This window comes from Oenanthe melanoleuca, chromosome 3 (genome assembly GCF_029582105.1).
Source record: "Oenanthe melanoleuca isolate GR-GAL-2019-014 chromosome 3, OMel1.0, whole genome shotgun sequence".
Lineage (NCBI taxonomy): Eukaryota > Metazoa > Chordata > Aves > Passeriformes > Muscicapidae > Oenanthe > Oenanthe melanoleuca.
The window spans coordinates 49,321,182-49,333,767 of NC_079336.1; the positions used below are offsets into that span (position 1 = coordinate 49,321,182).

At 36.3% G+C, this 12,586-nt stretch overlaps 1 protein-coding gene across 1 annotated transcript in view; it reads left to right on the forward strand.

The window, feature by feature from the left end:
• The window catches only part of NKAIN2 (sodium/potassium transporting ATPase interacting 2), a 506,767-nt gene that overhangs the window by 223,503 nt on the left and 270,678 nt on the right, over positions 1-12,586 (forward strand). Inside the window, exon 2 of the mRNA XM_056488624.1 lies at positions 2,600-2,737. Within this exon, the coding sequence (XP_056344599.1) occupies positions 2,600-2,737 (138 nt within the window). The remainder of the gene's footprint in view (positions 1-2,599; positions 2,738-12,586) is intronic.

The window sequence follows — 12,586 nt, forward strand, 5'->3', positions numbered from 1 at the left end:
TCATTTGTGCATGTTTTATTTTCTCTCCACCCTCATCTCTTCAGGAAGTAGGAATAAAGATCTAGTTCTATCCTGTAATTTCCATTTGATAAATCCATCATGCATCTTGCCATGTTAGTGTGATCTTCCAAGGAAGAGTTGCATTTCCACAGCATTTCATCTGTGCATACCCAACCAGAATGCTGCCATTTCACATATCCAGCAGTCCCCACACACAGCTAATTCCTTGAAATGATGTGAGAAAACCTAACAGCAAGTCTGCCTGTGGCAAATGAGAGGTAGATATACATGGGCAGAAGTGGTGCAGACTTGTCTTTTTCTTCTGTATTTACCCCCTGCCTTGTGTGCCCTGCTTTCTGGTATGTGCTCACCCCAAGTTCAACATGACCACAGACTCTGAGAGTGGTTGCTTGGTACTGAAGGAATTGCTAGTAATGGGGAAAAAACAAAGAGTGTATTGGAATGTGGAAAGGAAAGATTCTCACAGAATAGCCATTTATCCAATGCAGTCCCATAAACAAGTTTTGGTGGAACTTTATCTTTCACCTCAAGTCAAGCAAAACAAAACATGTTGATGCATGATAACAAAGTTTCCTTTTAGACTAAAAGTCATGTCAGTGATATGAGGTGTTCTACTTTTTACACAATTAACTAGCGTGTTGCAATTTTCCTCTATAATTGGCATACTTAACTGGATGATCTCCTGCTGTTTGAATGATTTGCATCTTCTCATGTATTGTTTTTTTGCTTGCTGAATCTCTACTGTTACTAAACTATAAGTGTGTATGGTCTCGACTCTTTTTGCTACTGCTTTGCTGTTCTCATTTACTCTTTGTTTATCTGAAGAAAATAAGAGTTCTGTGCTCAGAGAAAACATTTTGCCTTTGTTACCTGTTTAACGCACTTAGTGTAACAGGTCTTGGGATTCTGGGAACTTTTCTGTGACTTCCCTTTGCTAGGGAGGGTTGTAGAATACCACAAATCAGTTCAGAAAGATTTTGGATAATGTAAGAACAGAATTTCTTTCAATAAATATGTAAAATAAAATGGTGGTCAAAGTACTAAGATTGGTTATAAGCAGGATGCATTGTGTGAAAGGGGTCTTTGTTGAAAAGAGAAATTCAGTGTTTGACATGAAACTCGAACATTCAAATTTTAAATTACATGGCTGACAGACTTTCCCAGGATTATTTTGGCAGCCTCCATTTCAAAGTTCAACAAATGTCAGTACATAGTATATAATTAACAGCCTTTTTACATTTGCAATGCTGATGTAAATGTAGACTATTTTTTAATAAAAATTTTCTTACTTAATTTCAAAAAGAAGGTGTTGATGTGATAGTGGACTGTGGCATGAAAATTAAAAAAATCTCCAATGGTGGTGTCATAAAAGAGCAGTAGTTAATTACTCGTTTAGTACTTGATCTCAAAAGGTGTGATTTTTTTAAATGAACAGAGTGGTTGGCACATAAACCTAATTCAGTTCATCCACAGCATAACATAAACTCAGTAGTCACCTGTTATTTAATGGAACTTAATCAAGAAGCAACAACCTGCTCTTTTTTCTTTTCTCCTTCTCCTCCTTCTCTTTTTTCTTTTTTTGTTTGTTGTTTTTTTTGGGGGGGGGGTGGTGTGGTGTTTACATTGCTGTTATCTTAATTATTATTAATAATGTTATATTTTTATTATATTTTTATTTTATTTTCATTATTCACATTTTCATGAAGTTCATCAGTTCACCATTCCAATTAGTGAAATTGTTGGAATGCTGTCAAAGAGACTCTTTCTGTCTAAATTCACTTCACCATTGCATTGCCTTCTAATATTAACATAAATATTTGTCAGAACATGTCATTCTACCTATAGGTTGGGCTACAGACCTGTATTTTTACATAATGTCAAAACACCAGTTAAGGGACATCTGGTATTGGAATTATAAAATTATTTCTACTGATACTTTTAGAAAGGGATTTTTTAAATATCTGATATATCTGTTTGGAATGCTATTACTTCTAAACAGTAATCATCAGCTTGGGATTGATCCTCAATTGATTTTTAAAATTATCTATCTAGAGTCTTGGGGGAGTTTATACTTCTGCTGATGTTTGTGACAGTGGAAGAAGGTAAATTAGTCATTATCAGTAGAACCAGGTCAAAAAGTTGTATGTATTTTGTTACAGGTGAAAGCCCACTGACAGAACAGCTGGGATAGAGAGAAAAGATAAGAATCAAAATGTAGGGAAATCGTGGAAGAGATAGGACCAGGCTAAAGGATGGTGTAGTGAATGGAAACAGTGTAGCTGAGAAGTCATAAACCTACCACGTATTTTCAGCACTGATACTCTAAAACATTATAGCATTTGCTGGTGTATACACCAAAGTGATTTGTGTTTCTCCTGCAAATGGATCATTCTAATTTTGTATCTTGGTAGAATATACCTCAGTAACTAATGAGAAGAAGCTGAAATACTCATTTTGCAGCTTACAGGAATTTATTTTTAACTCAGAGCAATTGTGTTGGGTATGGGAAGGGGAAATATCTTCATATATGTTTTCTGGTTTGTTCTAATCTATTTATGCTTTTGCTTTTTAATCGTAGGTTTCTGTGCTCGAGAGGCAGATATTTGACTTCCTTGGTTATCAGTGGGCACCCATCCTCGCAAATTTTATACACATTATTATTGTCATACTTGGCTTATTTGGAACCATCCAGTATAGACCTCGTTACATAACAGGAGTGAGTATTTGATTTTATTTACTTCCTTTGGTGTGCATGTGGAAAAAAAAAAAAAAAAAAAAAAAAAAGTCTGAAAAGGGCTCCAAACTGCATCACTCATAAAGCAAATAGAAATCTTATCTTGGTTTAATTTTCTTCTGTAACATTTTACATTTACTTACTGTGCTTTTGGTACACCTGCAATAATCAACTGGTAACAGTCTCCAAAAGTTAAAAGTCAATATAATCATTAGCTGCACGACAATATGAACTTTCAGGTGGAGTCAGCTTTAGGAATTACATCTTCAGTATTAGGGGAATTTAGAGCTAGTCTAAATGTTAGCCATAACTTTTCTAGATGCATTGGACCTCCCCAACAGAGACATGATTCATTATAGTTACTCATTATTGTTATTAACTACTGTTGCTAGAGTGCTTATCTGTTATGTACATGCCTCCTAGAATTTATAATCCAACCTGAAAGTGAGGTATGATGATGTTCTAAGAAATAATGGACTGAGGGCTCCAATATGAAAATAAGGATTTAGACCATAACTAATATTTTTAATCCATTTCTTTCTTTATTCAGCTACCCCTTGTACAAAGACTTACTATGTCTGTACTCTGTGGCACAATGCAGTATAATTAAATCCTTATTTCATACTCTTGGTTTGTGAGGTTTTTGCCATTTGTACTTCTACAAGGAAAGAATAACACCAACTTTGAAAACCATCATTCAGAATACCTTTTGTGAGATTTTCATAATAATATTACTGCCAAAATTGACTATTAATTCACATAAAGCTTGCATACATTTCAGTGACAGAAGTTGAAAAATTTGCCCATGTACAACCATATATTCATGGCAGATGGAAACATGGGAATCTTAAAATGGTAGAATGGTTTCTGTTGGAAGCAAGCTTAAAGATCACCTGATTCCAGCCTGGCAGGGGCACTTTTCAGTAAACCAGATTGCTTTAAACTCCATTCCAACCTGGTCTTGAACCCTTCCAGGGATCGGGCATACACAACTGCTCTGGACAACGTGTTTGAGTGTCTCACCAGCATTATAGTGAAGAAGATTTCCTAATAGCTAATCTAAACCTACTCTCAGTTTACTCTTTCAGTTTAAAGCCATTACCCCTTGCCTCCATTAACTCCACTGAATCTGCACCCTCTTCTGCAAAGTCTGTTTCTTAACTGTTCCCTCATATACCGGCAGTCACTCAAAATATAGAAAGATTTTGCTTTTATCCCTGTGCTACCATCCATCTTGCAAAACTGTGACACAAGGAGAAATACATTAACATTTGTGTCCGTGATCTATATGCAGAAAATTTGTATCCACATGTGCAATGCCTTTATGCATGCACACAATTTAACATATTCCAAAAAAAATTACTATAAACAGTGAGAAAGATGTTGAAAGACTTAAATATTTCGTTTTTCTTCAGGTTACAACACTGGGAGTCATGTGAACTGCGGTTTCCTTTCATTTCTGGTACTTTGACCAGTACAAAAGACTTGAAAATAAAAATGCAAAATTTAAGCATCCATTAAAAAAAAAAAAAAGGTTAAATGTTCAATCCCAAGATTATTCTGTGGCATAAAATGAAGCATAAGCATAAAACGCCTAGCTGAGCTATACAAAAAGTTAGATTTAAATGACCTGCTACTATGATATGATTGTGAATGAATGGGGAAGAACACCAGCTTTATAAATTGAGTGCATTCGCATGATTTTCTGAATGATATGATTTGTGCAATACTCTTCTAAGTAATTTTCACACACATCTTTCTTTGAGCTCACCCCAACTGTGTAGCCCATCTGGCTTTGTGAGTTTGCCTCTCTGCATCATCTCATTGGTTTGGATAGGACCAATCTAAGATCAAACTGTCTTGCTCAGAGTTCATAAAAGACACCTGAATGTGCCAGTTATCACAGACTGTTTGAATAAGAAGACAGGGATAAAAATTTCATTCTTTATTTAGTTGGATCCACAGAGGAGCTCTGTGGCCCTCAGTACAAGCAAGGTATGGACCTGTTAGAGCAGGTCCAGAGGAGGGCCATGAAAACAATGGGGTAGAACATCTATCCTCTGGAGATAGGCTGAAACAGATCAGGCAGAGAATTTGTCTGTGGCCCATCTTGGAAATGTTCAAGGCCATGCTGGATAAGACTTTGAAAAAAGATTTTTAAAGGTCCCTTCCAAATTTATACCTGCTCACATTAAGTCTGTGAGAAAAGGATTGATTATTAGTAGTACATTACTTAACATGTAAATGCTGATATGCATGTGAAAAAAAAAAAAAAAAACAAAAAAACAACAACAAAAAAACAAACAAACAAAAAAAAAAAAACAAAGAGAAAGAGCCAATTGACTCTGAGCTTGTTGCAGCATCATCAGTCTGCCAAACCTTTAGGCCCCAGAGAGTAGAGCTGAGTTAATCTCTGTCTTTTTAAAGACTAGACATGGTCAATCACTCAACACACCTAGTGGGATCTAATATCTTATATGACAAGTAGCCCTGACTCTGCCAATTCAGCTTTGGAGTATTTCTCTTGTAAATTGAAATGTATTATCTTCCTTTTTAAAAAAATGTTTTAAGCAATACATGAAAATGTTTATCAGTTCATCTCCCATACATACATACCAGGATAACAGCCAACAATTGTAACCATGCCATGGGAAGTTGTAAAGCCTCTGAGCTACCTTTCTGCATTTTAAAGACAGTTAGACAGTCTCCATATGGCAAATGATTTGGTCAAGATTTTTGGTGAGAAAACATTTCAGAAGAGTGTTTTGCTAAATCTTGTTAAGAGAACCAATTGTCAGATAAAACAGTTATTTATAATAAAAGGATTCTTATGCTTAATAGTTTTAATAAGTGAGTTCTGGCATTAATACACCTTATTGACATAATTTGATTTATCTTCCAGATAATGGCCTTATTTATAATAAGAAAGTGTGTGTACTCAAGCTTAGTACAGAAATTATTAAGAAATACATTTTCACAGAATCACAGAATGAGTAAGGTTGGAAGGGACTAGATATCTAGTCTAACCTCCCTGCTCAATCAGGGTCATCCTAGAGCACATGGTACAGGATTGCATCCAGATAGTTCTTGAATATCTCCAGTGAGGAAGACTCCACAACCTCTATGGGCAACTTCTAGTGCTCATTCACCTGCACAGTAAATAAATTTTTCCTCTTATTTTACTTCTGTTTTCTTTTAGGTGTTAAGGGAAAAAAAAGGTAAACCCATTTAATAAAAATGATGATTAAATTAAATAGAATGGTCATTGTGCATGCTTGTCAGCTTGCAAGACACAAAATTGTGAAGTCTGTGAAGTCAGACTCCTACCTGAATCTGCTCTCTATGAAAGGTTTTCTTAGGAAGTACTTTTCCATTCTGAGACAAACTATTCAGTGCTTCAGCTTAATTGTACTTATGTGATGATTTACTGTGTTGCAACTGAGATGCAGACATTTATTTATAGAAGGAGGCACACAGACACAGAAATTACTTCTCTGCTCTACACAACTTTTCAGAGCAAATGATAATTTGGGAACATAAGCAATAATTTTCTGCATAATTATTTTGAGCTAATGCCCAATAATATTATAAGTACAATTAAGTAAATGACCTTGAACATTTTAGTAGTAGCTCTGTCTGGTGGCTGTCACGGGAGACTGTGAATCAAGATGCTTATTCTGTTTCAAACTGTGCCATTGGAAAGATGATTTGTTTGTTCAAGTTTGTTCAAGCACACATAATAATATTCTTCAGTTTCTTCCTTGATTCAGCAGTTTGTCATGGATAATAATGAATTCCCATTCACAATTTTTTCTGTAGTTCATAGAATCATAGAACCATAGAATGTGCTGAGTTGGAAGGAACTCATCAGGGTCATTGAGTTCGATTTCTGGCCCTGCACAAGACACACACTTGGTGCCTGAGAGCACTGTCCAAACACCTCCTGAACTCTGTCAGGCTTGGTGCTGTGGCCACTTCCCTGGGGAGCCTGCTCCAGTGCACCCCCTGGGTGAAAAATCTTTTTCTGATATCCAGCCTAAACTTCCTCTGTCTCAGCTTTATGCCATTTCCTCAAGTTCTGTCACTGGTACCAGAGAGAAGCGATCAGTGCCTCTCCCTCCACTTCCCTTCATTGTGAGGGTGTTGAAGACCAAAATAAGGTCTCTACTCAGTTTCCTCTTTTCTAGGCTGAACAAACCGATTTCAGCTCCTCTTCATAAGGGGCTCCAAACCCTTCCCCATCCTAGTGTCACTCCTTTGGATTTACTTTATTAGCTTAATATCTCTTTTATATTGTGGTGCCCAAAACTGTACACAGGGCTCAAGTTGAGGCTGCCCCAGAGCAGAGCAGGACAATCTCCTCCCTTGCTCAGCTGTGATGCTGTACCTGATGCACCCCAGGACACTTTTGGCTCTCCTGGCTCCAGGGCACTGCTGACTTGTGTTCAACTTGCCACTGACCAGAGCCCCCAGGCCCCTTTCCATGGGGCTGCTCTCCAGCCTCTCATTCCCCAGTCTATACATACAGCAAGGGCTGCCCCATCCCAAGTGCAGAATCCAGCACTGGCCCTTGTTAAACTTCACATGGTGATTGTCCATCTCTCTAATTTCTCAGTGCCTCACTGCAAGGCCTCTCTGCCCTTGAGGGAGTTGGTGGCTCCTCCCAATTTGGTGTCCTTGGCAAACTTAGTATTCCTTTGAGTCCTGCATCCAAGTCACAAATGGAGATATTGATGAGCACAGGGCTGAGGATGGAGCCCTATGGAACCCTGCTAGTGACAGGACACCAGTCTGATGTCACCCCGTTCCCTATAACCCGTTGTGCCCAACTCATGTGGGTGTTGCTCACCCATCACATAACACAGTCATCCAGCTGTGAGCTGGATGTTTTGTCCAGAAGGGACTGTGGGAGTCAGCATCAAAAGCTTTGCTGAAGTCCAAACAGAATATGTTTCCTTGCTTTTCTAGATCAATGAGGTGGGTTGCCCTGTTGTAGAAGATCAGGTTTGACAAGCAGGATATTCCCCTCGTGAACCCATGCTGGCTGTGCCTGACTGTGTTGTCCTCCAGGCATTTTTCCATATCTCCAAATAATATTTTCCATGATTTTACCAGGCAGTGAAGTGAGACTGACAGACATGTAGTTTCCAGGGTCCTTCTTGCTCTTTTGAAAACTGGAACAATGTTAGCTAGCTTCCAGTCAACTGGTAGTCAACATCTCTGGATTCCCAAGACCACTCAAAAATCATTCAGTGTCATCAGCTAGCTCTTTGAGGAATCTGGATGAATCCCATCAGGCCCCATAGATTTGTAGGTATACAGTTGGAGCAGCAGATCCCACAAAAGTTCAAGATCCATTGGGAGTTGATCATTCTCACAGTCATGGTCCTCCAGCTCAGGGTGCTGAGACCCTCTTGGTCCATCCTCCATGTTGAAGACAGAGGGAATGAATGCATTAAACACCCCTGTCTTGTCTCTGTCCTTTGTTTGTGTGTTCATATCTATATATTCATTTCTGTATTTCAATGTGTTTAGTTAATGAATGAATTCTTTCTAATACTCACAAAGATTTCTAGTAATTTTCTTTGTAATTTGAATAACAAAGGAGTTGACAATTTTATCTACTATGTTTCAGAGAAGATCAGCACCTTAGATTTGTATTTCTGGCACAAATGGGCTTGAAAAAATAGAATTTATTTCCTGCAACTATCACTAATACCAGCAGCAGAATGATTAAGTTTTAGGATATTCTGTCACTCTGTTTATTAAAATCTTTGCTGAATGTGAGCTAGAAAGCAAGCTGAACAAAACTGAAGTAAATCCATTTAAAACTGGAAATGGTACTTGTGTGAAACATTTTTCATTATCCATGCTGTTCTCAGTGTAAAAATTTCCAGGATTTATTTGTTTCACTCAGGTTGAAAACAGTGCAATGCAAGGTGATTTATATTTTAGTACTTACCAGCCAGATCAACCAGGAAGTGTGTGACCACAGTTATATTTCCATGTTAGTAAGAAAATCCATGTCAGTGAAAGCTTAAGTAATTACTAAAATGTCAGGGGTAATCCAAATGTACACCTACCCACTGGAAAAGTTAAAACAAAACAAACAAGAGAGGTATCTCAGGGATAAGCAATGAAAGATAATGTTGACAGAATAGCCATTTGCCCAGATTTAGTAGAATTCCAGGAGTTAAACTTCACATGTGCTTTTAACAGGGAGGACAGAATTGATATTTTATTTGAGCACTGCATGTGTATTAAGATGTTCTTATGCATGGGAAGGAAAAGCAGATGTTGTCATCCATTAGTTTCAAATTGCTGTATCATAAGCACACTACCATTACATTCTCAATCAGAAAAATCAAAGATTCAGAAAATTCAAATGAAGCAAGATCAAGCAACCCCCAAAGTGGCCATTACAGAAAACTCTGCCTACGCCTAAATAGAAAGAATGATCAGGTGAAATTTTAACAAAATAGTTCCTCAGCATTATTCATTTTATTCTTGTGGCTGTTGATTAAAAATTAGTTATGTTTTCTTCAGCTGAAAGAAAATCAGATGAGTTTTTAAAAACAGAATTATCTAACTATAACTAATATATAATAACTGATATAACTATATCATCAACTAACAGTGACTACAATATTATTGGTCATTGTGCCTCAGGAAGTATCAAGAAACAAACATTTTTTGGTAATTCTTATCTTGGTGAAAAACCAATGAATGATAGAATCATTAAGATTGGAAAAGACCTCTGTTATCATTGAGTCCAACCATTAACCTAACATGGCCAGACCCACCACTGAACCATCTCCCTAAGCACCATATTTGCATTTTCTTTGAATACTTTGAGGGAGGAGGGAATAGAATATTGCTTTAGGATCCCTATAAACTCCCTAATTAAAGGGGAAACAAAGCAAGGGAGAAACAGCACATTCATATATATTGTTAGTAGAGATAGTTAACTATAAACATTTCTGAGAAAGGCTGTATCTGATGAAGTAAACATAGAAATAAAATTGCTAAAACTATTGCAGCACAGGATTCTGTTGAATTAAATAAAAACTTTGAAGTGCAAAATGTGCATATAATGCAAGAAGGTGAGGACAAAGAAGGAATGCAAGCTAAAACTAGAAAACTTAAAAAAGCAGTAGTAAACCTTGCAGAAAAATGTTTGGGACACTGGTAAAACTCCATAATGTGAATTAAGACTTACAGCCTGGAGAATCCACCTCAGCCCTGAATAAGCTTAGTTTTGTTCATAGTTTAATTTTTGTTATGCCAGAAAAATTGATGGTAATGAAGCACTGGTATTTTATGGTTTCTGCATAGGGGCATTTTCTTGAAATGCTTTCCATGCCATGAAAAGCAGCATAAATTCTCCCTAGCATTTTCCATTACAAATATTCAATGTGTTAGTATTCTTTTAATCCCAGAATTTATACTTAATATTTTGCTTGAGGAATGCTTTCTAATTGTCAAAGCTCTTCTTAAAATTATTTTTTTAATTCTGGCCACATTTTCAGTAGTCCTTCCTCAGGTCTTGTCAATGTTTTCTGAAATATTTCCATGTTCAGAAATACCTGGAACAAGAGCACATTATTGCAACTTTTTTATCTTAAAAATTCTCGTAAAAGATTAGTGACACAATTTGGATGCCAAGGAAGAGCAGAGTTTGGGATTCCTTTTATAGTCTCATTTTACTACTGATGCTACCTCCATACAAATGAGCTTTGTAAACTTGGCTAACTGTTATTTTATTGGAGGGTTTAGCTCATTTCTGGGAGATGCTGTGGAAAATCAGTAGGGATGTAAGTAGAAGACTGCCCTTTGGACTTTGAACAACATATGCTGAAAGGAATTTTGATTCACAGGGAGGTAATGCTGTTTAATAGAGTGCTTTTGCTGCTGTTGTGTTAAAAGACTAGATCTTAGTATATTGTGGATTTAAATGTACTTTAATTTATATTTAAAAGGACAGGCTCAGCAGTTTATTTTTGTAATTCAATCTAGCCTGCTTTAGGGTAGGGATGGGAATGTGAAGGGAGTAGAATTTTGTGAATAACTGGCTGGTCTTAGCACTAGTCCAAATTCTGAGTCTAATGGCTAACACATGTACAGAATTTGATCAAACAAAAGCTTAAGTTTTTCAGTTTTCAAAAAGTTGTTCTTTCTGTATGCTTATCAGTTAATTGGTGGAGTATTAAATACAAGTTTAAAACAAATGGTCTTGTTTTTTTCCTGGTAATCAGTCCAGAAAGTTGGTTTAAGATTTGATGGGCCAGGACTTTTGACCTCTCCTTTTAGATATATTTTGATAACTTGCAAGACATCTCAATTCATTTCAAATTGTCAAGCCCTGGACATTCAGCTAAGTCTTGAATAAATATGTTCAAGAATCACTTCCAGTATAATATTATACAGAGTGCATCTGTCTTGACTGTATGGAAGTAGATGAAAGAAGATATTCTGCAGTAAATTTCTCTGCATTTTCTGTCCTTTTTTGGCTCTTTATTTTAAACTTTTCATATTATTTAGGATGGAGTATTTTTTTCCCTATAATTGTCTGCATGAAGTTTGACTACTTTCATCTGCTGTCTTCAGTGGGATTTATTTATGTGTGAGGCATTGAGGGTACAAATAATTAATCTAAAGGAAATTATGTAAAGGATGGTTCTTCTTTAAAAAGTGTAAAATATTCTTTCAAGTTTAAAGAGTACTCAGACAGTTAATCTGCCAGCCCTAGGAAAGCACAATTGGGAAAAAAAAAACCCAAACCACAAAACCCCTGCTGATCAGAGAACTAGTCAAGACATAAAAAGGAAGTGATTCCAGATAAGAGCTCCTTAGTCTCCTATTCCTCTAAATTTTGTGTAGGACATTACTTTCTCAGAAGTTCCCTGCTGTCAGAAAACAAAGTTCTAAAGAGCAAAAGAGAAACTGCCAGACTCCAAGAGGCTTTATAAAAAGCATTTTAAAAACACAATATACTCTTCTCACTTATTTGAGCATGAAATCTCTTAGGTTATTAAAGCCACTGATTCCTGAAAATTAATTTGATATATTTTCAGAAAAATTATTAAAGACACTCTGGACAAGACTTCATTACAGAATTTACTTGAACAGTTCTGCATGGAGTTTTGTTTTTGTTCAGACTGAGATGGATTTTCACTAATTTTAGAGTGTTTTTTAAGTTTACCATTACAAAAAAAAAGTCCTTTTAAAGACACTTAGCTAATACTGCTTTTTAGTGATTAAAATGTTGATTATTTGAAGATGGAAGATTATCATTTGCATCATATAATTAGTCCAGTTTTGTTCCCAAAAAATTTTATGCAGAACATGTTCAGTGATGGAAAATGACTGATACTTTTAATTTAAATCCACACTTACTGGTCTCATGACAGGTTTGGCTGGTGTAGAATTCAGCTATATTCATCCTTTCCTAGAGCTTTTATCCCCATTCAATGAATTTTATTCACATTTAGAAAGTAGCCATTCAAAATGGTTCTCTGTCTCCCATTCTGCAGAAAAGGAAGATTGTTTTCCAGGGAATTGCCACTGAGGAATAAAGTTCCATGTAGAACTGAAAATAATGTATAACAAACATTGTATTTTGTTTAAATTCAAACCAGAGACCTCACCATGGAAAGTTGAAAACATGAAGTCCCTCTGCATTTCTTTTTTTAGAGCAGATCCTCTGCTTTGTCACCATAATAACAAGTGGACTTTTTTCTACAGTGGGATCTGTGCTTCATTTTTTAAATTGTTTTTTTCTCTTTAGAAGAACTAGCAACCCTTTCTGTTAAAATTATGTCTAATTGGTAC